The sequence below is a fragment of the Numenius arquata genome, chromosome 18 (genome assembly GCF_964106895.1).
Source record: "Numenius arquata chromosome 18, bNumArq3.hap1.1, whole genome shotgun sequence".
Lineage (NCBI taxonomy): Eukaryota > Metazoa > Chordata > Aves > Charadriiformes > Scolopacidae > Numenius > Numenius arquata.
The window spans coordinates 3,378,391-3,403,446 of record NC_133593.1 but is presented as its reverse complement, the minus strand read 5'-3'; the positions used below and the strand labels follow the sequence as shown (position 1 = coordinate 3,403,446).

At 49.5% G+C, this 25,056-nt stretch overlaps 1 protein-coding gene across 1 annotated transcript in view; it reads right to left on the bottom strand.

The window, feature by feature from the left end:
* Positions 1 to 8,616: 8,616 nt before the first annotated feature.
* CASTOR2 (cytosolic arginine sensor for mTORC1 subunit 2) overlaps positions 8,617 to 25,056 on the bottom strand; it is a 127,602-nt gene continuing 111,162 nt past the window's right edge. The window contains exons 3-9 of the mRNA XM_074160716.1: positions 19,473 to 19,666; positions 18,552 to 18,684; positions 17,115 to 17,238; positions 16,429 to 16,539; positions 14,994 to 15,076; positions 13,430 to 13,524; positions 8,617 to 8,682 (exon numbers count right to left, since the gene is read on the bottom strand). Coding sequence (XP_074016817.1) covers positions 8,617 to 8,682; positions 13,430 to 13,524; positions 14,994 to 15,076; positions 16,429 to 16,539; positions 17,115 to 17,238; positions 18,552 to 18,684; positions 19,473 to 19,666 — 806 coding nt within the window. The remainder of the gene's footprint in view (positions 8,683 to 13,429; positions 13,525 to 14,993; positions 15,077 to 16,428; positions 16,540 to 17,114; positions 17,239 to 18,551; positions 18,685 to 19,472; positions 19,667 to 25,056) is intronic.

Here is a 25,056-nt window from a genome sequence, read left to right as displayed (position 1 = left end):
CAAAAGAGCTGGTAGGAATCTTTGGGGAAAAAAAAAGAAAAAGCTTATTCCTGTAATTGCAGGAAGCTGGTTACAAATCCTGAAGATGCTGAATAGCAGCAGAAAGCTGGGTGGAGCAGGGGGACCCCAAACTACAGCCAGCCTCCGAGGGCATCTTCCCAAACACAGCGTGCAAGAGAGACACTGCCTCTGCCACGTCCACACAGGGAGGAAAAAAGCAACCAGCTCTCCAAAATGAAGGTCAAAAAGAGACCTTTTTTTTCTTTTTTTTTTTTGGCATCATTTTTTAGGGTTGGGAGGACACGGGTAGAGCTGGTGGGTGTGCCTGGAGAGGGAGACTCGGCAGCCGATGGGCTTTCCCATGGTACAGGACGGAGCTAAGGCAGAGGGGAGCAAAGTGCTCCCGCTCCACTCTTGCAGATATTCCAGAATTTCAATCCTCCCAGATTCCTGCTGGGCAACTCTGTCCATCTCCAGCCAAAAATCCACCACATTTCATTTACAAAATTCTGCAGAAAGCTAAAAAAGGATGAAAAAACCCCCAAAAGCCAAGGGAGCCCAGGCAATTAAGCCGCTGCTTTGCAACCACACCAGCACTGGCCCATCTGGGCTGGGGTGGCCGTGCCACGCTCAAGCCGGGTGGCCAGGGCAGGAGGTGAGGGGCCACCGTCCCATCTCGGCTGCAAACCTTCTGGGCTCTCAGCTGGGACGGGCTGTCTGGGGTTCGTGTTTCCTCACGGTCGGGCTCTCACCAAACCCATGGCAGGCAGCGGCACAGGCAATCTCCGCCAGGGAATTACAGAGCGGGGAGAAGCATTTAGATGTAGCTGCAATTACAACATTCAGTCCTAGGCTTGGGTTTACAAATTATCTTCCCAACCTGCAGGAGAAATGGCTGGTGCTGTCTAGAGAGACCAAGAAAGGGACATCTTGGCTATATACATGTTCCAAAGAGGTATGTTTCTCTGCACGTTCACACCCTAAAAGTAAATCTACTTTGTTTGAGACACGCTTCATTTATTTCCCCTGCTTCAAACAGGGTCTGTGCATCGCTCCACGCTCACCAGAGCTTCTGCAGGGGCTACTGCTGCTACAGCACGGATTTGCTGCTCAGCCTCCAGTGCACAGCCCGTGTTGCAGAACCCAGTCCTTTCCTCCACCCGTGCTAATTAGAGCTGGTGTTTCAGCCGCGCTGTGCTTCCCGAAGGTTAAATAAAGAAGGAGGCCGAGGGATGGCAAAGGGGGGGCTGAAGACAGTGCAATAACTCAGGATTGATTCACAGTCGAGCGTTTCCCTCCCAAGTGTCCTGGGAAGGTTCCACAACCCCCACAGAGCGTTTCGGTACCGGCTCGGAGCTCGAGGACACCCGAGGGACAGTGCTGGCCCCCGACACATACGGCCCACGTGGGGTACGGACAGACAGACAGACGGACGTGCTCATGGGGAGAAGGCATCTAAACCTGGAGGCAGCTCTGCGCATCTCGGCCAGTGTAAACACACCCCAGCACATGCTATAAAACATAAATACTATTTGGCGAGGGATTACTGGGTTTTACTCTCTAGCAGGTAACAGAAGTTTAATCCAATCCGATGTTTGCAGGCAGGAGTGGAACAGGTAAGTGAGATGCCTTAAGCTGCTTACTGGAGATGTCCACAACAGCCATAGTAACAGACAGAAAAAAAAACCTCATCAGAAAATGATTTCTTGTCCATCACCGAACGCTGCTGTGAGACACCTTCGCTCGGGAGCCGACGCTCAGGCTTGGGCTGAAGGAAGAATTTCTCCCTTGTCGTTAGCAGAAAATACCAATTATCCAGTGCCAAGACAGGAACATTTGCTCTCGCTGAGCACTGGCTGCGCCGACACAGGACCCGGCACCTTCTACTCAGGTCACTGACCTCTAAAGTAGGGAGTTTGAATGCCCCGGTGCTCTTGAACAGTACGCGTGGGTACATGGATGGGAAAACCCACAAGGATGTGACTAACCCTCTGACCACAGTGCCCAACACCACCGTCACCTCAAAACACACGGCCGGACATGGAGGCTTTCCCCCAAGGAGAGATTGAGCATCGAAAGATTTTCTCGATACCGGGGGTCTGGGAGGGCTCGTGCCACCCCTGCTGGGATGGTGCTACCGGGACAAATGCACCCCCAGGGGGTCACCGGGCCAGGCAGGGAGAGGAGATCTGAAAAAGAATGAAAATGCTTTTGTGTTCACAACAACAACGAGCAAACCTGCATACAGTCATATTTGCACAACTGAAAAAGAAAGAAAAATTCTGCTGCATCCCTCAGTAGTGCAGCTACCCCCTCCTCAACCCTAGTTTTTGCACGTCTGGCTATTGACAGGGACCCCTGCAGAGCCCCCTATTGCCACCCCTCACACGCTGCCCACGGAGACGTGTGGGAACTGCCAGGGCAGGAACAGGGATGCCCACGGGAACAGAGAAGCCGGGGCTGACAGCACGGGTGCTGCGAGCCAGCACGGACCAAAGCCCTGGCCCTTCTGCAGCCGGGGCAGTAACGGCCCCATCAGCTGACACCAGGGAGGCTGTCCCCCCTGAACAGAAGAAAATTCAAGCACTGTACAGCAAAGCTAAGAAAAGACAGGAAACGGCATCTTTCAGAGCCAGACTCTGATCAAACACGTGCCTCTGACATCCCAAACAGCTTCCCCACCGTCATGGGATGTCAGAGTCACGCTACTCAAACCTCATCCCCAGGACACAGGGTGAGACAACAGGTCCCCGCGCAGGGCAGCCAGGGTGGGAACGTGCTGGGAGCTCCTGCCCCTGCGAATCCATCGCAGACACCAGCGTGGTCTCTGAGCAGAGCTGCTTTCTGCCTTCCCTCCCGGGGCTCTGCACGCTGCCGAGAGCATCAAGTGTGTCAGGAAAACAACTGGGTGCTCACGGAGCTACGCCGGAGCCTGAGCGACCTCCTGTATGCGCTCCCCGCATGGCACTGCCTTGTCTCCCTCCCGGCATCTGCAGGACAAAACTTCATAACTGAGAAAAATTAAACCTGATAAACTTCTGCTGGATGCTTTTCTTGGCTAAAGCAATCATGACCTTCCAGAAGCATTTTCCTTCAAGTGTCAGTCCTGAAAATCCCCAGGCCTGCTCTGCACGGCTCGTCTTAAAAGACTAAATCACTGCTTGGTGCCACCTGCAACCCCACAAGCAGGGTCTGACACCAACAAGGTTTTCGTTAGAGGTGAGAACTGATTTGACGGTTGGACCAGCCGATCTGCAAGGTCCCTTCCAACTTAGGCAATTCTGTGATTCTATGACTCTACGATTCATCTCTGACCAACAGCGTTCCCTACCTGTGCCCCTGGCAGTGGCAACACTGAGCCTGGAGTTAAAAACACATTTGGAAGCAGCCCCACGACGTTTATATGAAGAATACTCTTTCTAAATGGCATCGTCGTTAAGTAAGTCTTAATACTAACGTCACCCGCTGCAGGTGCCACCATCTCTGCGCTCCAGTCAAACCCAAATACTTCCATTAAGGCCTCTCTATACAAGAGGGATTATCGCACGCCGCTTAGAGCACAGTATTTCGGAAACTCTAACAACTAACTGCAAAGCAAACCCAGCTCAGCGTCCGATGAGAGGGAGCTGCACGAGCCCACGCCAGGGCGCATCCATGGGACAGACTGAAAATCAGGAACTTGAGAGAGCCTCAAGGTGAGGTGCAAGGCAGCACCCCCCTCTGCGTGAAGCGTAACCGAAACATCAAACTAAGGGATGTTTTGGGTAAAAGCCTTTTCCCACCCGGACCCTAGGAACCAGCTCTGCTGGTCTGCAGGCAGCCCTGACCGCGAGACCACACGCTTCAGTGACCGAGTTCAAACAGTCGCTCTCACTTTTAATGGGAAAAGGCCCTCCAAAATTTTCCACCTATTTAAAAGTAACCCACTGATGTAAAGCTCCTCACAGGCCAACAGATGTGCATTCCCCAGTAAATACCGGAGCTCTAGGTTGCCATCTGGCCACCGAGCCACCAACAGCCACATCTACCGGGAAACCTCGCACCCACATTCTCACGTGGAGACGCTGGGCAAGGCCATCATCAGCTTTTCTGGAGGAAAAGCGGTGACAAACCCAGGCTGTCCCAAAGACATGGCGGGCAGGAGGCTCAGGAGGTGCTCCCCGTGGCCGTGCCCGCACCCAGCCTCGCCGGGGGATGGCGGCCACCACGGCCACCGGCTCGGTGCCTGCGGGAACTGGAAGCCCCATTGCAAACCCCCCAGCCAGGGTCTGGGCAGGCACTTTGCAAACGATGGTCTGAAGCAACTCAGGGCAGCAACTAAAATAGTTACGAAGGAAAAGGAGCAGTTTTCCTACAGTCTCGGTGCTTGAGGCACCAAACTGAAGAGGAAGGGGGGGGTTCGGAAGGAGGCAGGAAAACCCGGCGCGGGTCTCTGCCCACTCACAGCACGTGGAGGAGCCACAGCTTTGCTCCAGGTCACCCTCGCTGCTGCTCTTCGCTAAAAAAAGGGAGAGAAATCCCGAGAGCATAACTAAGTATTCATATTGCCTATATACTTGAATTAAAAATATATGGTGAATAAATGTGTGTATACAGCACTTACTACATATATATATATGCCTAAAGTATACACACATGTACTCACGCAGTATATATTAACCTATATTGCTCAAGTATATATGCTATGTACAGTATATAGCCATACAAACATAAAACACAGGTATTTATATATATAAGTGTACAATAGAGACACACTAAGTATTTCTATATAAACACTATACAATTATATGAACACACGCACACACTTGCACAGTAGAAAGGAATTTGCAGCCAAAATCTAATTGGGGCGGGGGGAAAAAAGACAAAAATCTACGTCCTAACACACTCAACGTGAGAAAGGTTGATGTTTCTAAGAAAACAAAGGCCTCGGAGAAACAAGGAGGGCACAGGAGGGCTGCGTTCTCCTCCCCTGCGGGGCTGGAAACACTTTTTGCATTTGGCTGTTTGGTGAGTTTTTGTGCCAGGAGGGGAACCGTGGGGGCACGGGGAGGGTCCGGCAGCGTTCGGGTGACCCCTGCTGAGTGGCAGCCGCGGGACGGTGACACTGCCGAGAGCCCAGCGGGGACGCGTGGGGGGGCCCACAAGTACCCCGGGCTTCCCGCGATGCAGATGCCCGGCCGAAGGGCGTCCCACTAAAACACGTTCCTCCTTTTATCCACACAGCGTCAAACAGCACAATGCCAGGGATGCTCAGGGACACGAGTATCATAAGGCATTTAAAAAAAAAGAAAGAAAAAAACCCTTCAATTTTTTCCCCACCCCAAAGGCCAGGTGCCGGGAGGGCGGGAGCTGTTGAGCGGCTTCAAGAGCCACGGCTTGGGCTCATTAAACACTGGGGTGTTATATTATTATTATTATTACTATTAATTTTTTTTTTTAACAAAGCCCCTACAGACCCCTTCCTGCCTTATCCAGTGAAGGGCTCACGAGCAACACCACTGCACAAGCTTCCACTCATCCCGCCCGCATCCCTCCCCAGGGCTCTGCTGCAAGGTTCAACCGATTCTGGTTAAACTCAAGAGTATCTCAGGTCCCACCAGCAAAAAGACGTGGCGAACGCTAAAGGAAAAGCATCAAACTACCCCAAGCTGTCTGAAACAACCTTCTTGGTTCTCAGGACAAAACGAGAGAGGGATTAAAAAGGTGAAGCCGAGGATGATGGCAGAGACAGAGAGTCCCTCAATGGCATTTTACACCTTGTGAATTTTTCAGGCTAACCTTCTCACGCCGGGACACCAACCTCCTTTGTGAAGTTTTGAAACACCCCAAAAATGTCTACAGATTTCACAAATTAAAGGCTGATTCCCTCGTGGAAAAAAGTGGAAAATTTAAGTTAAAAAAATCAACCTCTAAAATAGCCTGAGTGCAAAGTTAAAAAAAAATAAAAATAATTAAAACACATTTTTTTTCTCTTTCTCTTAAGGCTCAGTAAGTTGATGCTCGTTTCAAGTAATTCCTTACCGTACACGCCACGGTCCTTAGCAAGCAGCACTAGCACAGGCAGAGAGCAACGCACGCTGCTCTCCGATGTGGAAAGTGGCTAAATCATCATTTTCCAATGGCCAACAAAACCCCGGAGCACAAGGAAGACCCCGTCCCGGTGACACTGTCCACGCACACAGGGAAAGCTCGGGCTCACCTCAGCCGATCACAAGCCTGGCCGATCACCTCAGTAGCTGGCAACCAGAGTGCCGGTGTCCCTCTCCGAAAAAATCCCGCGCAGTCCGACAAACACCCCCGTCCGCCGTTCCAAGGAGAAACCCTTCAACAATTTTCAACAATTAAGTGGTAGAAAGCTACCAAACACTCTGTTGCATCCTTAGCTCGGCGCACCGCCAACACCGCCCTGCAGGTTCCCATAAAATGCTTTTAAATACAGCCCCGCGCAGCCCGTGCCCGCACCCGCACGGCAGGAGGCAGGAGACCACAGCAGCTTTGCGAGCACCCACCCCGAGACGCACGGTGCCGCACCCGGAATAAACCTTTACTCCAGAAATCTGGAGGAAATATGTATCATGGGGCAATTCTGAAAACCCACGTAAAGGAACAGCAAAACATACCGTTGGGTAAAGTGTTAAACACGTGCCGAAGCGTTTCTCAGGAGGGATGCTCGGAGTGAGGGCCCACAAAGGGAAGATACCCACGCTCTTCCCAGGGATGCTCTGATTCCCTGTGTAGCTGCCACACAACATCCCACCCACGAAAAATCAGAAAGATTTGGAACTTAATGCCTGGGTCCAGCAGCACGAGAAACCACAAACGTTAAGCTCAGCCCCCCCCAGCACCGTGAATGGAGAACTGAAGAGCAAGCGGTAACCAACGTGTGTGTGTCTGCACGTCCCACACACCAGTATAAACCTGTTTGCGTGTCCCACACACCAGTATAAACCACGCCTGTGGCATGATCTCAGGCGGTTGCTTCCTGCTTCCAGATTAATCCAAACCCCTGGCTCAAACCCGCCAGGCACAGCCCCAGGAACACCGTGCTGGAGGCTGTCTCTGAAGCAAAGCTGGAAAGTCCTCATTAAAACCCTAAGACCTGCAATTTCTTCGTGTCAAAAATGAAATGGGAAGAAACCTAGAAATGCAAGATATACTTGGGCTCCTGAACACAAAAGCAGAGTCCTCTGCGAACGGCGTCTCCTTTTCACCACCCCTCACTGCGCGGCCACAGCACGGTGCAGGTCACTGGTACCTACGTCTTGGGTGACACCGGTCCCTGCCGTCCTCCACGGTGCTGGGAGAGGTCACGGGCACGCAGCTTTGGCTCCCGCCAGGAGCGAACACACTCCTGCTGCCCCACGGGACAAGCCCACGTCACCTTCCCGCAACGGGACCAGAAGGAAACACCTCGGGTTTTATGCATTTTCAGCACCGTTCTGCTTTTGAAGGGCTGCCCACTGAACCCGACAGGAAAACCCCGGCATCCGGCAGTGATTTCCATCCTGGTGATGAAGGAGCTGATGAAAAACTGCAGGAGGGACCCAGCAGGGCTTGGGCACTCTCCTGGCCATGGTGGGGACAACTGCTCTTGGCCAAGGTGGCCTGGGACCTGCAGGAGCGGATACCCAGGGACCCCGAGCAATCCTTTGTGTCCCTGTGAACGTGTACAAAGAGGATGGGAAAAAGCCGGCGGGGACGAGAGAAAAGGTGCCTCCCTCCTCCTGCTGGCCCTGGGGGACAAGGGCTTGGGGATGGCTCTGATGTGGGGGTGAGGGGACAGCAGCGGCCCTGGAACAGGGGACACGGCAGGAGGACACTGGGGGCAGTGGGAGGGTGACTGGGGAAAACTGAGCTAAAATGGCAAAATTTCAATGCAGACAGAAGTCTTGGTGACACCACCTGCCAGGAGGTGGGCCAGAGCAACGCTCCCCTGCCCAGGCTTTCCCAGAGCAGCCAGGCTTCGACTGCAGGGAGAAAGGGAAAAGGGGAAAACTCAAACCACCGGATATTCCCCCCGCTTTTTTCAATGCCAAACAGTTTTGTCAGGGAAAACAGAACCCAATTCCCATCCTATCTCAACATACGCAACGACGGACAGTCCTCAGGAAGTCTGATGCGAGGGAGACAAGCCAGCACTATGCGACGTCTTTTCTGTTTAATTCCACATTTCATTTTGTTTAGGGTTCTCGGGGCTCTCTCTGAGCACACATCCCCGTCCATCCCAGCCGCGCCGCCAAGCTCTCAGCAGGGATCCCGCGCCCGTCCGCGCTCCGGGGAGAGACCGGTGTCCCTGGGCAGCTCCTTCCACACCGAGAACGCGGGCAGGTTACACTTCGCTTCGGAGCTGAACGTCAGGAAACCGCCTGAACTCCTTTGCCTCCTGCCCCTCACTCATAAATTTAATAAAATAACAATAATAATAATAATAATAATTAAAACAAAGGCTTATTGGAGCTGTTTCTGCTCAACTTTCCACAGTCTCTTTTCATGTCACTCTCTGGAATCAGATTTTTCAAGAAATACTGTGAGAAAAAAAGAATAATAATAATAATAATTATAATAATAATAATAATTATAATAATAAAAAGCATCTGGAACCAGCTCAGAAGATTTCTAATGCTTTTCAGCTTGACTGACTTGGAGTGCATTGACCACACCGTTTATATTTTCTTCAGGTACCTGCAAGAAAACAAAAAGAAAGGTCATGGTCAGCAAAAGCAGGGGAGGGACGACAAGGAAAGGAGAAGCAGGAGACGAAGCCAGAACAGTCCCAAGGAGCCAGGTACTTTGCTGTTGGACACCTGAGCTCCCCTGAGAAAGGACTCCATCTACAAGAGACACCCTCCGGTTCAAAAGCATTAACCCATGGTAGCCCCAGGAGCAAGCATTGTGGGATCTGCCTGGTTTGCTGTCCATATGGTGCCTGCTGGTGGGGAGGCAACTGCTTTGGGGTTTTCCTTTCCTTCTCCTCTTCCTCTCCACTCCTTTCTCTCCCTTCTGTTGGTAAAGCATTTCTACGCCAGGAGCTCACCCATGCAAAGTGCCCGTGCTGATGGATTTATGTGGCTGCCTAAGGGCCCCATGAGGCTCTCCAGTGCATCCTACAGGTTTGAGACCTCACCAGGAATACTGTGTCCAGCTCTGGAGCCCCAGACATAAGAAGGACATGGACCTGTTGGAGAGGGTGCAGAGGAGGCCACAGAGATGCTGGGAGGGCTGGAGCCCCCTCTGCTGTGAGGACAGGCTGAGAGAGTTGGGGGGTTCAGCCTGGAGAAGAGAAGGCTCTGGGGAGACCTTAGAGCCCCTTCCAGTCCCTAAAGGGGCTCCAGAAAAGCTGGGGAGGGACTCTTGATCAGGGAGGGGAGCCATAGGATGAGGGGGAACGGTTTTAAACTGGAAGAGGGGAGATTTAGATGAGATCTCGGGAAGAAATTCTTTGCTGTGAGGGTGGTGAGACCCTGGCCCAGGTTGCCCAGAGAAGCTGTGGCTGCCCCATCCCTGGAGGGGTTCAAGGCCAGATTGGACGGGGCTTTGAGCAACCTGGTCTGGTGGGAGGTGTCCCTGCCCAGGGCAGGGGGTGGAATTAGAAGATCTTTAAGGTCCCTTCAAAAGCATTCTAGGATTCTATGAAGTCCATACACAAAATTATTAGTGGGTGTCTTTTCACGCTCACTGCAAGAAAACCCCCTTGTAACAGAAGATGCAAAAGATTTCAGGGCAACTGTCACCAGTAGAAAAGAATACCACAAGCAAAGTTACATCAGACAGAAAAGAGGCGTCTGACCCTTACATAAACTCAGAGATGACACTCAGGGGACGGGCAGCTCACAGCTCTTGGAAAGTGGAAAGGGGACTGGGGGAAAAATAAATTATCTGTGAGCTGCTGCAAGAAGCCAAAATAATTCGTGTCGAAGTTGAAGAAGGGACCATCTCCTCTGTGAGGTATTTGAGTCCTTGGCCAGGAGCACAATACCTGGATTCACTGGACACCCTCCAGAGCTCAGACAGTGGAAATACAACTGGACTGTGATTTTCTGCAGAGCTTTTAACAAAACTGAGGAAAAAAACCCACGAGAAATAACAAGAAAAACATTCAATTTTCCAATGGGAAGATGGAATAGGAGTGGCAAACTGTGATGATGTGTGAACAAAAGTCAGCTGGGAAAGGAAGAAAATCATCTTAAAACATACAGCAAATTCGTCTGGGTTAGGAAGAAAACCCCAGCAAACCTCCACCGCAGGAAATAGGACTTTGAGACAGGACTCTCCACTGCCTCCCCTCCACCATTTTTCCCACTACGTTGAACACTGCAGTGGAAGAAGCTGTATGACTCTTTGCCTCTCCAGAAGATAATGAGAAAAGGCATAGGAACGAATTTTGCAAAACACATTTTCTTCGCCAGCCCCAGCGAATGAAGAGCAGGTCTCTCCATATCTCCACTTCAGTGCAGTACAGAAGCAGGAGCCAGTGTTTTGACCTGCACGGACCCACCTCCTGACTTAAACACAAAATCCCTGACTTCCTTAACGTCAAGGAAATGGTATCAATCATACCGCAAATGTTTGGGCCAGATTTTCTCCAGGACAGATGTGCAGTTTTGATTTGTAGGGCATGTTCTAGTTTGCCATCAGTGGAGAAGTCCTACCTCTCTCTGCCCCATACAAAAGAGCCCTATCCCTGGGCAGCTGGTGCAACACGTTCACTGGTCAGCTAGAGGGGAGATCAAAGCATCTATCATGAAGGGAAAAGTAAAGCTCCAAACCACGTCCTAGGCATAGCTTTGGCCTCATTAGATGCAAAATGCTGGTGAAGAAGAAGACGATACCTCTGAGCATGAGGCAGCGAGAGCAGAGCACCTGGAAAAGGGACTCTTCTCTCTTGCTCTCTCTAGAGGGAGCTGGAAACCTCCACTCTCTCCAGCCCAACCTTATGTCACTCAGGGGATGCCACCAGAGACCTGAAGGTTCCCATCTCAGCATTGTCTCCCAAAGTGATTTCTTCTCAAGCACAGGTCCTGATTTCCAGGGCAAACTTCTACAGCTACAGCACTGCAGTAAGATCTGAGTATTAAGACCCAGGTCAAATAAAAAATTAAGCAACAAAAACACTCTAAGATGCAGAGGAGAAAGAAGATCAGGTCAAGGGAAACAACAAGCTTTTATAAAGCACTCTAAATTGTTGACAACAAGTACTGAACAACCTTAATAAAGAAAGGGAGGATGTAGAGAAAGGATTCAAGATGCACTTAGACCTTGAGAAATGTCACTAGAAGTCAAGGTTTCTGGGTAGCGAAGTTGAGGAAAACATTGTTCAGCCTGGAGAAGAGAAGGCTCCGGGGAGACCTCATAGCAGCCTTCCAATATCTGAAGGGAGCCTACAGGAGAGCCGGAGAGGGACTCTTTGTCAGGAAGTGTAGTGACAGGACAAGGGGTAACGGTTTTAAATTGGAAGAGGGGAGATTTAGATTAGATACTAGGAGGAAATTCTTTACTGTGAGGGTGGTGAAGCACTGGAACAGGTTGCCCAGGGAAGCTGTGGCTGCCCCATCCCTGGAAGTGTTCAGGGCCAGGCTGGATGGGGCTTTGAGCAACCTGCTCTAGTGGAGGTGTCCTTGCCCAGGGCAGGGGGGTTGGAACCAGATGATCTTTAAGGTCCCTTCCAACTCTAACCATTCTATGATTCTATGACAACGTCTAGGTCAGGGTCTTAGCCAACAAAACCAAGCTGGAGCCAGCAAGCACAGAGCCCAGCCACCCCTCCCGCAGCAAAGTCAGGCAAAGCAGGGCTTGAAATGCACCTTCCACGTGGGGGAAGGATTTGACACCGTCCAGATAAAAGAGCTTTTAAAACTGTAAGAAAAGAAAAAACAGCAAGTAGCAAGGAAAATGCTGAAATACTGATTTGAGGAAGGAAGATCCGCAGATTTTAATGCGTGGCCCAAATAACACCCTGCCAGCTGCGGGGAGGCAGGGATCTGCCGGGCTCAGATACAGCCGGATGAGACACTTTCAAAAGGCGGAGCTGCCTGCAGAGTCATCACAATCGTACGGCACAAGTTTTAAGTGAAATGCCCATTTTAACTGACAGGGCTGAGCTCTCCAGACAATTAGAAGCACTCTGCACCTTGCGCTCGGCACAGAAAGCATGCACCTGGGCCCACAACAACAGGCAGGAATGCGAGGCAAAGCTAACAGTATTGATTTTAAAATGGTGTTTTATTAGCTTATCTTATCAGCGCAGTTAATATTCAAGAAAATAAGACAAACACATAAAACACTTTGACCTTTGCTATCTGGAAAAATATTTGCTTTTACTCTTTACACACATGGCCTACACGCTGCAAATGGTTCACACCAACTGTGAAAACCCAAAGTAATTAGCTGAAAAAAACCCGCCTTGAACTCATTGGAGCTTTTACAGGTGAAAAGCAGGCCCTGGGAAGTGAATTTACAGTGATGAAAGGAGAAGTAGAATGCAATAAAGGGCACGTTTAAGAAAAAAACAACCCAAAACAGAAAGCAGCTGAGTTTTGTTAGCTTTGTTAGCACATGGGCTACTGACTCCCTCGCTCAGGACTTGGGGAACGGCTCCAAGTCAAATGCCATCCTGTTTGTGGCTCCAGACGTCATAATTTTCCCTTTTCAGGGAAATTCCTCATTTTTGAGGGTGTCCTACACAGCCAGGGAGGAGCGGAGGTAGGCTTAGTGCCCAGAAGGTAAAATATCCTCCAGTATAAAGGAGAAGAGAGGAGCTCTGTACGAAGGGCAAGCCCCTCATGCTGATGACTGCGCTGCAACTGCTACGGGTACTCACGGAAACAAACCCTCCTCTGCTTCAAAATCACCCTCCCTCGCCGTGCTGCCAGTTATTGCTATTTTATCAAAGGCCTACACCATGAGGAGGATGATGCAGAGCTGATCAGGACTCACAGATGGGTCTCAAAACACAATGGTAAGGGCCGTGTGGGTACCAGGAGATGAAGGCAGGGCTCTGGTATTGGGAGACTCTCCAAAATAGTTCCCACACACAAAGGCACCCTCCTTAGAGCCTGGAGCCTCCGACTACGCTTGCAGGAAAACAGAGAGGGTTTGTGGCTGTTTCTAATAAAAGACAGTGATGCAGTGGAAAAGACTGCTCGGGGAGGTATGAAGTCTCCATCGCCACAGGTCTTTAAGGACCGAGACCAGCCCTCTGCAAGAATGACACTCCCTAATGCTGTTTTGCCTTGGGGTAGGGCTGGGCTTGGTTCAGGAGCCTCTGACCCAGGGCAGGGACAGCCAAGAGGTCTGAGTGAGGTATCTGCTAGGCTACGTCAGAGCCAAGGCACCCCAAGAAGCTCTCCAGATGGGAAATGATGCTCTCATCGTGAGTTTTCTCCCAGGGAAAAGATCTCCCCTATTTCAAAGAAGCTGTCTTGATACTCACCAACGCGTGATCAAACTTAAAAGTACTGATGTAGTAGGCTGGGATGTCGGCTGCGGCCAAAGGCTCAGAAATCTGAGCGACAATTCCACATTCATCTGCGGGGGAGATAAAAACTCAGTCACTGTCTGAAGGGCACCCATCAGTCTTGCAAAACTCCTGGGTCTCGCCAGCTCCGTGCATGTACGGGAAGGAGTTTGTCTTCACAAACCCCAATCAGAAGGGAGCTCTGTGGTAAAACGTGTTCTTTCTCACAGAATCAGACTCTCTGGGCCACGACGACAGATTGCACATTTGATTTTACGTTTGCCTTCTTTTTGTTACAGAGAAATGTAAATCCCCCAAAGGCACAAAACATCAGAACTGGAATGATTTTCAGAGGTCCAAAGAAAGGCAATTAATGATATTCAGGAAGGAAGCACGAAAGACAGTCTCATATACCCCTAACCTCTTATTTTTCTCTTTAATTGTTGCTACTAAGCACTTTGCCCTGGATCTCTGAGAGTGGAGATGCTTACCTACTGGTTGGCCTGGACACGGTTGGTTCCCAGACCACAGCCCACCACGGCCCCCGGGACAGGATTTCACACCACTTTAAAAAGGTTCATCTGTCCTGTTCATTGCAGATCAACTGCACATTGTTTCCAGATGAAATCTGAGTTTCCCTGATCCAAATTGAACATTTCAACTTGATTCTAAGCTAACAAATTTAAACACTGCATATTTAGGGGACTGGCAGGTGTCCTGATATCCCATCAATGACATGTACCATGCCATTTCCACATATTTTGCCTCTAATGCATAAAGAGACGGTGCACGAAAATCTCCCTCTTGCTACTTTTGTTTGCCTGGCATAGAAGTAGCAATGAAATAGAAAAAAATTGGCCAAATATTTTTCAAAAATATTCTTGAAGCCTGTGTTTTGCAACTGTTTCAGAGACCATGGGAAGGAGCCCCAGTGTTTTCTGAAAATCAGGCCTTTGTGGAGGCATTGACATCTGACTCCTTAAAATTACAGGGGATATAAAAATAACAAGAACACTTCTGCAGATGTGAAGCATTTACTCTGTGTTACTTAGGTCCAATATTCTTTTGAGTGGAGAAAATATTTGCAGCACTGGATGTGAAACAGGTCTATGAATAGGTCTCCCACTTGGGCTGCTATAAAACTGTATTAAATCTACTAAAGCCAGAGAGCTGCCCAAGGACTGCACTGGAGTATGACAGTGCTTTCCAACCACTGAGTTCAGCGATCTACAGTGCATTCCCATGCCATCTCCTTGTCCACTTTTTAAACAGAGACCCAGCTGTAGCTACCTCCAAAGTCCAGCAGATGAACGCAATTTAGATGGAGCTGTCAAACACGCAGCACTTTTAAAAGTATATTTAGAAGCCTGACTTATTAGGCAGGAGTCAGGCTCCTCCTGTTGGAAAATCTCAGCTTGCAAAGTCATGTTAAGCTGCTGCTGGCTCTTAAAAAGCCTCGGATGGATTTTTCCATCATGCTTGAAGGCCCTGAGGCAAGTAACTACCTGCGCACCAACTGATCCCCCAAATGTTTACCTACCGAAGCCAAGAGGCTGCCCACCAATCCGCACCATCTTCCAGAGTTCGCCAGATGCACTTGTAAACAACAAATTATTAGGAAATCTGTAAAAGAAAAGGAACACCAAACGTGGCAATTAAAACACAGCAGCGTGTCAGATTCTGCCTGTGGGGATGCTGCTGCTCCTGTATCCCTGCGCTGCTTGAAGTCAGCAATAGCTTCAGCGGCAGCAGCTCGGTGATGCTAAGAAAACTCCAGGCAGGCGGGATGGATGGACCTGCCGGTCCCTCCAGATGTCCATGGGAAATCAGTGTCTGATGCGGGAGGTGTGCACAGGCACTCGCAGAGGCATGGAAAAAGATTCCTAAGAAACAGGCCATGGCCCAGCTTTACAGGCGTCGAGACTGTTAATCTGATGGTTTGATTTAAGATGCATTTAGAAACAGCGAGGAACAGAATATGTTCCACGCCTACTCTCTTAGGCATGTGAACCACTGGTTTTGTGTCTGAGCACCACCAGTGCTTTTTTCCATACCTTCCCTGGGAGGTCCCTGGGATCCCCGCAGAGATCTCCATTTCTTAGGAGGGGAAGAAGAGCAGTGGGTAAGAGACTTGCCCAGGGTCGCGCAGGCAGCCCATGAGAGATGGAATTGGTCACCCGGGTTCCCCAAGCACCAGGCTGCTGCTCCAGCCCTCCAGCCTCTCTTGAAGGCAGACAGGTTTACTCCAATTAAGGTCGAAGAAACTTTCAAGAGGGCAATTAATAGTTCACAAAACAAGTCCCTGGAGCAGGCAAGAATCAAACCCAAACACTGCACGGTGTGTCAGAAGCAAATCTAAGCATCCTGTCTCACCTCCAGACCTCAGAGACTTCTGCGACGCGAGGCTGCAGAAGTACACACATACAAACAGGCTGAGATTTGCTCCCTGGCTGACTTTCTCCCTGCCAGAACAAACGAGTCATGGGCTCCCGCTGCACAGGCATGACTCAGTACATTATCATCACAACGAGACTCTGCACCAAGCCCAGCCATGTGTAAAAGCAAAGCGGGAGGGCAGCATCACTGACATCCCCACCCTACTTTTGGCCTTTAGCAGTAAAACCTCAACCACATACACCAGATTTTTTTGGGCTTTGCTCTTAAAAACACAACTAATGAACAGTGGAATAAAAATGTCAGAATCACTTTAATCCAGTGTCTCTCTTTCAGAAGGGAGATAACCCTACATTGGCTTGTGATTTCACTGAGGGCTTGGACAGACAAGCCCAAAATTCAGGAGCTGGAACTAACACTCAAGGCTTGACTCGGAAAAGCAGCAGGGTGTACAGGCACATGACACCCACACAATGAGGCTCCCAAGAATTAACATGGAGGAGATTAGGCTGCTCCCTGCTCCCTTGAGAACATCCCAGAGGCTTTTTTTGGGGCCAGGAGACCCTAAGACCAAAGCTCACCTCTGCTGTGTCTGGACATCCATGACCAAGGAGATGTAACCCTCAATGAGAGAAAAGGAGAAAAAGCGAATATGTCCCGAGTCTTCGTTGCCCACCACTGAGTCTTTTACTCTGAAGAAACAGAAGAGAACAGCATTAACTGTGGTTAGAAGAACAAAGGAAGGCTTTTAAAGCAGATATAGCCAGTGAAATGAGATATGTTCATACACTGACTTAGAGAAGTCACACTGAGTCCTGTCATGTTATACTGCTTTTCATTTTTTTGATTTTGAAGGGGCAAAAAATGCCAGTCCCCACAATGGACAAAACTCTCCCATCCCTGCCCCAAGGTTCTCTCACAAGAGGCTGTGGGCCAGGAGCTGCAGGCACCAATGGGCAGCCGCACATCCTCCGGTCATATGTAGATATGCAGCACATCGATGACATTGCTCCTCTTAGCTCAAATCTGAAAAGGCACAGCTTTCCGAAGCCAACGGATGTCTTTGGGCACGCTCCATCTCCTACTTGGCTTCCACCTCCCAGGACAACCCTCTTGAGCTTGTGAAACCTCCATCCCCAAGCGCAGAGCACCACAGCAGCATAAGGCCACAGCAAATCCCTGGGCATCTTGGAGGAGCAATGTGAATTTGTGCCTCCAGACGCCAGCCACACCTCCCCCAGGAGCCCGTCTCCCCGTCAGGACCTACCCATTGGAGTAAAACATGACATCCATTAGGAGTGTAGCAACAGTGGGAAGGGTATCTGGATCCAGGCTGGTGACACAGAACATATTACTGGGACTGGAAAGGGGATGAATGACAGGCCTCTGAACTGAAAGAGACACACACAGACACACACAACTATGAAGCCACCTCTGCAGCAGGTTCATGTCCCACCAGATATGTTATCCACGCACCGGCAACAGCCGCAGAGAAAAATGACAGTGTAAGAAAGTTCCTCATTCCTGAAGCCCTGCTGGTTCTCAGACAGGGACGAGGAGCCTGGGGACAACCTGCTCTTGTGACATCCTCTCTGGGGTAGAGGGTGAGATCATCCCCAGTACTCTGCCCTGCACAGGGCACTGGTCACCTCGCTGCTCCCAGGGGCCTTCAGGACATTGGGTGCATCCACGTGAGACAAGGGTCAAGCTAAAGGAGCTGGCAACACAAACTGAAAAGTAGAAATAAATTCAGGTTCCCACCATTTAAAAGCCAGGGCTATGGAAGACATTTCTCCGGCTGTGGTTGCTGGCAGTACACCCTCTTTTCCCTCCTTTCTGGGGGTCTATTTTGCCATAATATCTACAAAAATTAAAAACCAGCTGACATGCAGCAGCTCGGCAAACATGTTTGCAGCCCGTAGCTGAGAAACAGCCGGTATTTAGGCATGCACACAACAGCAAATTGCATCCCTGTGCATAATCAAGGTGCGTTTCATTGTGTCCTTCCTTCACGCTTTTTGTATAAGGCTTGTTTTCCTAAACAAGATGATTTATAGCTACCGAGTGATGAGGCTGAGTGGCACTTCATAATAACTGATCTCTGCTTTGTTTGGTTATGGGCACAAAATTACACATGGGTGTGTAGGTAAACACATGTATTTAAGTAGTTCCTTTTCCCGATTATGCCCTTTGCTTGATGCCTGTTCCTCTAGCCTGGAAACATCCCGGGGCTCCGTACAGCCCTGGGCTGACAGCGGCCTTGATCCTGATGGTACCGAAGTGTGAAAGTTGAACAACAATATTCTCTGTGCATCAATCACTGAAATACTTAAACAAGCTTTTACATAAGGCATTTTCCTTTGAAATGTTGAAACCTGGAAGTACGGGCTACAGATAATGCTGTTTCTGCAACTGAAATGAATTGTAGGACCTTCTGTTCTACAAAAGGCATGTTTCCCCTATAGATGTGAAACTAGCATTAAAAGGCTCAAATTCAGCAAAGCTCATCAGCACTGCTCAGAAAGTTAAGCACCTACTCAAATCCTTGGTTGAACTGGGATAGACTCAGGCATGTGCTGAGATAGTTCTTCACCTTACAACAGGACATTCACCAAAACGTTGAAGGAAGGTAGGAGGCAGATTTGCACCCCCATGTGTCATGGAGACCAGCTCCCTGGCAAGCTGAGCCCATGCTGGTCCTTACCCAGTTTTGGTTTGACAAATCCATTTGTTATCCCAAGGTCATCAGCAGCCACCGTCTCCCCGTTCACTACTCTGAGGATGGTGAACTCAGCAGCCAGCGTGTGCATCACGAAGGGCAGGTCTCGCTCACGTACCTGAGGTTGACAACAGGATTAGCTCGTGATGGTATGCACCAGGAGTGAGAATACACTGCAGTGGAGGTCACGTACTCTCAGGGCACAGAAAAGCAGACACATCACTCCTGCTGGAGCCAGCAGGTGCGTAAGGCTAATCATCATCTGGATGTGTGTCTGGAGAAGCACATTTGGTGATACCACTGCAACTATCAGTAGGATTAAGCATCACAGTGCTTTTAAGACTGTGGAAAGAGCGTGGAGATTTCTAAGAGGGAGATGTTTCACCTCTCTTCCAGCACCCCTTCAAGAACTCAGCACTCCCTCTTCTTCAGCCTTGTTTCCTAAGGAAATAAAGCTTATGTGGTCGTGCCCTGGATGAGTGCACACACAGGTGTTTGAGATAAAAAGAAAGTCTGTGTGTCTATCCGCAAAACAACTTTGAAGCCTCTTGGCCATCACTGACCAACCTGACAGCAGACACCATTTTCCTCTAACTCTCAGAAAACCAATGTCTGAGTGACGGTGGGAAATGCTGCCAGTGCCTCCGTTACGGGAGAGACTGCAGTGCGGGCTCAGCACTCCCGTTAGACACCAGATAACCCCTGCCAACAAACACCTCATCCCATGGGAAAAGCTCCCAACATGTCAGAAAGCCCAACTAGAAGGCACAAAGCTCTGGGGAAAGCGGACTTTGGTACTTCTGCTGCTCCTCAAACAACTTGTTCCCAGAAATGTCATTAAAACCACCCAACTGAGCATTCATCTTGTGGCAGATGATTCTGCCTGGTCTTCTCGTGTCCTCTTACCAGGATGAAGTCCGTCTGATAGGTGGAGAGCATGAACACTGAGATGTTTTGGTCAGCTAGGGGTGCTATTACTGACTTGGCAATTTTGGTCACTCCGATGGGCTGGGAGCCGGAGAAGCCACCTCCACCAGACACCACGTTGAGGGCAAGCCATGTCGCATCAGCCACACTCAAGTGTTCCGAGGAAGGGAGCTCTGCAAAGAGACAGAAGGGGAGGACAGAGGTTTGTTTTAGAGGCAGAGGAAGCCAGGTCCACCATCTGGTCCCTGTGTGGTTAGCACAGACCTCAGTGCAAGGAATGAGGTGAGCCCACTTATCCAGCCAACCTCCTGGGCCCCTCACACTGCTTCACAGGTTGGTGCTGTGCTGCTTTTTAGATATAGTGATTGCATCCACTTCCACCGCAGGATTCATACAGGTTTTCAAGGACAACACAGGGAATTACACCAGCCTCAGCCATTCACTTGGATGCTGGTGACCAGCCCTGCTGACTTCCCCCTGGGGAAACAGCCTGAGGTCTTTGACTGAACTTGAATCTCCTCGAACACACAATGTCTCCAAACGCTTGAGCTTTTCTGGTCTCTTTTGTTTAATTTTTCCTGCCCTAAACCCAAATTTTGTTCTCCTGGACTTGGGATGGAGTTTGACAGAGCAGCCTGGGCACGAGGCCCAAGACTTGGGTGGTGCAGAGCAGGTACGCTATGGATCCGTGGGCTGCTGCCTCCAATTCTAGAAGACAAGAGCCGCACAGCTCTGTAAGGGATGGATGGTGTAAGGTATACACTAGAGATTGCAAGCTGATCACATACCAAGATAATGGAAATCTTTTTAAGAATAACCCCAGTTCCATTCCGTTTGCTTCTAGTCTATTGTCATTAAGTAGTTAAAAATCTGCAGCTAAACCATTTAATACAAATTATTAACTGCTTTAAAGAAACCTTGATGTATTAACATCCCGTAAAACCAGACACAGACTCTGGAATGAAGGCATAAACTTCTCCAAGATTCTCTGGACTTTGGATTTTGGTTTGGCAAATTACAGAAACAAACAGTTCAGATCCAGATCCAGACTTACAAATGCATAATCCCAGTTAAATCCACTTGGCATAAGGAACCCGACCTCAGATGCAGATCCAGCCGGCAAAGACACAGCGGAGGTCCCAGCGGAAACCTACACACTTTGCTTAGAGGTTAGAAGCAGCCCAGCAATCTGAAAATATAAATCCCAGTACCGCTGCTCTAGCAGTCAGCCCTGGCACCGTGGACAAGCCACATCATGTCTCCATACCCACGTTTCCTACTCTGTCCACCAACTGCTGGCTCCCCCATACATATCCTTTCCTTCTCCTTCAGCGAGACCTTCGGGAGCCGTTTCTGTGCAGCTCCAGACACCGTGTAATAAATCCATAACCTCACACCCCCCGGCTCCCCAGGCACCGCTGCTGCGAGACAACGGCAGTGCTGGAAACCCAAAATGAACTGAATAACAAATACTGTTCGTTTTGCTCTCCTCAATAACCTCAATTGTGTGTGGCATGAAAATAACCCTCAGCAAACACCCTGCAAACAGTGGGGACACTGAGAGTTCTGCTGCTGCATTTTGATGTTTAGCTTCATAGGCCAATGTTTCTTTTTTACTGAATAATCAGAGCTTACACGGAATGAAAACTAGGCGCCGGGGAGAGCGGGTAAGTTTGTGCATTAATCAACAGCATGTTACCTCAGAGAGACCAGTGCAAGTTTCTTGCAGAAAATTATTGCAGCAAAACACCATTTTCTAATCAGACAGCCCTTTGCATCATCAGAAAAGCACCCCCAAAGCAAAGCTGACTCCATCGACTGGCATGGAGAAGCCAGGGCTCAAAACAACTGCTGCTGATCTAATAAGCAGCTGACGTCTTTTTTTCCTTTATTCCCACCTCTCCTCCTTGCCTGTGAAATAAATAAGGAAAAGAAGGAGGAAAAAAAAAAAAAAAAAGAAAAAAAGATGTGTTCCTTGTTTGGACATGTATTTGCTCCCTGGCAGCACAGAGCGGGCAGGCGCAGGCGAGGCCACCTGCACGTCATCGGTATTTACACTTCCATCTCCCGCATCCCGAAGCCATTAAAGCAGCCAGGCAACTAAATCACAGAAAGGTCAAGTGACACCTTTCCTCTCTGCAAACTCATCCCCCAGAGCTTCTGGCAGCCTGGCTGCCCCGGTAGCGATGGACGAGCGGCTCCGGGGTCCTGTGCTCATCGGCCGGTCCCACCCGCAGCCCCACACGTGCCCGAGTCCACTAATGACTCGTTACCAGCAGCGAGATCACAACTCATTTCCCTCTCCATAAATAGAGCAGACGATATTCCTGCTCTGTAGGGGTGACGGGGGCCTGGCTGCAGTTCATTAAATACCGGTTTAAATCCTATTTTGGGTCAGGGATGTGATGGAAGTTGCCGTATTTCAGGGTGGATGGAGGCATTATCACATTCCACTCCCCCCAAGAAGACCTCGTCAACCTCTTCCTCAAGGGGCAGGAAGGCCGATTTGCTGGTTGTATTTCTAATTACCGCGAAGCCTTGATCACGTTTGGTTTCACGTGTTTAACAGGCCCTATGAAGTGTCACAGGGGCCATTGCCTTTGCTTAAGTAACCTGCCTCTCATAATTCAATTAACTTTGCAAAAAATATACAGAAAGTGACTGAAATACTGATTTTGGACGCCGTTTCCACTAGGCAGCCAGATGGAAAAGTACAGTCCAAATTTTAATGAAACAAACCCAGGCTAGAGGCTCAACAAATTCAGTGAAATAGCACCAAATAAGCCACGTGGGAAGGTGCTTTGCCCAGGAAGCCGTTAAACGCAGTAAACCCAAGGAGAGCTGAAAACACCAGACGTTAACATTAACGCAGACTCAGTGAGGCTGAATAAGGTAATAAATCAAGAGCAAAATGAGGAATCGCCCATGTTTCAGCACCAACCCATCAAACCCACCATCTCCACCACTTGCCGCCCCAGAAGAACAGAGCTCCTGACGCCCCGCAGCTTCACCACCGCAGCATGCCCCCTCCTCGCACTGCGAGATTGGCACAGAAATCTCTCTGTTGGCCTCTCAACATCCTCTCGCAACTGGTTTATCAGTGTGCAGGTCATTCCCACTTCTGATCACAGTGGACACCTCATCTCCAGCTGAGAAGGACCTCTAAGAGGAGAGAGACTTGGGCTTTCTTTATTAGAATCAGGGACTTTGTTTTGAGTTTGCATTGGGGTGAAGCCCCAATTTTTGTGGTTTTGCTGTTTAACATTTGCAGATCTGATGCCAGGAGCAAGCACCCAGGAGTGGTTCAGCTTCTTGCAGGCTCCGTAGCCATCACCACAACCATCACTGAGAAGCAGAGGAGGGTCACAGACTCCCTAGCTGGCATGGAACCCCATCAACAAGTTGTGATCATCCTGACATCCCAAGGACAGCCCTCATCTCATGTATGATGTATGTTTTCCTGGCAGTGTAGCACTAGGTACCAGTGGCTGGTGGGCTCCAACAGCCCATGGTAGCACTCTCCGTGGGCACAGCAGCTTCTCTCATCTGAAATTCTCCCCACAGCATGGAATCTGCAGTGCCACCAAGCAGACAGACAGATGCTGGGCGGGACACAGCTCCTCCAAGGGAGACACTAAATAAATGCCAATCCCTGCTCAAACCAAATCCAACAAACACGTGTCAAATTAGGTTTAGGGCATGAATTAAATGGCTTATTCACACCATGGGTGGTTTAAAAGGCCAGAGGTCCGTCTGGAGCCTCACTGGCCCATTTGGTAGGTAGAGATGAAGCAAAGCAGCCTCCATGGCACACGTCATTCTGGGATGCGAGGTGGTGAGTATCATATTGGCCATAATTGGCTTCCGAGTTCAAGTAATCAATACCATTTCCAGTGAGGACAACAAACGTTGGCCAAAACCCAAACAGGGATTGAATTGCTGCTGCCGGAGCGCTACAGAACGCTGTAAGCACTGCGAGCTGGTGCTCCACGCCGCACTCTAAAAATACCTTCGGGAGGATGCTGGCCAGATGATGGGTCTTTGCAAGCAGCCAAGGTGGCCACATCAAGCACGGAAGGAAATTCTCCTGGTTTACAGCCCTGACCAAAGAGGCAGATGGACGGCGTGGGTCTGTGTAACGGTGGGAAAACCAGAAACATTTTTCTGCCTCCGTTTTAGACCCTGGGGACCCCTCAGCCTCATGCACCCTGTATGGCTGGAGGGAAAGCACTGGGAGAGAGTCCTCCTGCTCTGGAGGAGCACTGGAAAACGTGTGTGAGGAAGTGTAATGCCACCAGAGCTTTTTCCTCCTTCCTGTACCTAATTTAAATGGGTTCTAATTTCTCGTAAGAGGTTACAGTTAAAGGGGGGGATAACTAGAAAATCCACAGTTCCACAGCAGAAACGCACCTCACCTGCCCGCACTGGTACCTGGATCAGTGCTGCACAAAGCCCTGCCAACCTGAGACTTATTCCCTTCCTCCAGAACGATACCCTCTGAGCTGTTTTCTGGGGCCCTCGCTCCAACTTAATGGCAATCAGGTACCCACTTGAGGACACCCATCAGCTTTCAAGCTAACACGGGTGAATTCAAGTGAAACTGTAGGTATGTGATGGATTTGCTGTAGTGCATGAAGAGAAATGAAGGCGCTCAGCTGGTTTGTTTCTTTGCTGTGGTATGTCGGATCATCTCCTAAGCGCTTATCTTCACTCAGTACACACATTTTTGCATTATAGCAGAGTACTCTGGGTGATGTGCTACTCCTTGATTTGTTCTGGTACTCTGAATGAACCAATTGCTCATTATAGGACTTCAACTCATCATTACAGGACTATGTTTGCAGCCACAGCTAACTCCAAATGTTAAAAAAATAATGAAATTTAAAAATAGTGTAGATTTTTGACCAGCCTTCTGGCTTTAGATCCCTTACACTGTACTTATTTCAGCTTTTATAGCCTCCCTCTGCAAAAATGACAGCTAGACTCTTGCTTGAATTAAAAAAAAAATAGAGAAAAAGGCTCCTGCGATAGCAGGACTCCAATGGTCAGGCATTAAAAATAAAAGCGCTGCCAACTGCATATTTCATGATAAATTGGGAGAGCTGTCGCCAATGCCTCTATGTGGCAGCACAGTTTATGTACATATATTTTTAATAGGATTTTTATGTTTATTAAAGGGTTCTCTTCCTACTGCCCAGTGGAAGCTTTTCATTGCTCTGCAGTTTTAAAATCCCATCCTATAATGAAGTGAGGGATTATCTCAGGTCGTAAAGCCTGACCCAAAGCCCAGGCATCTTTCCGATTTCTCTGTTGGCTTTACCGTGCAGCCACTGGGGAGGGGCTGGAGAGGCCACTGGGGGCCGCAGATGGGTGATGTCGAGAAGAACATGAGATAGCCAAAGCGTCAACGTGCCCACGGGGAGCTGGGATGCCCAAGGTAGGTTTCCAGCACCCACTGGTGTGGTTTCCCCGACATCTAATGAAGTGCGTGTGTTTGAACTGGATGCCTCTGCTCAGAAAACTTTTTAGGAATTTTTTATCCTTGAGGGCACCACGGAAACTG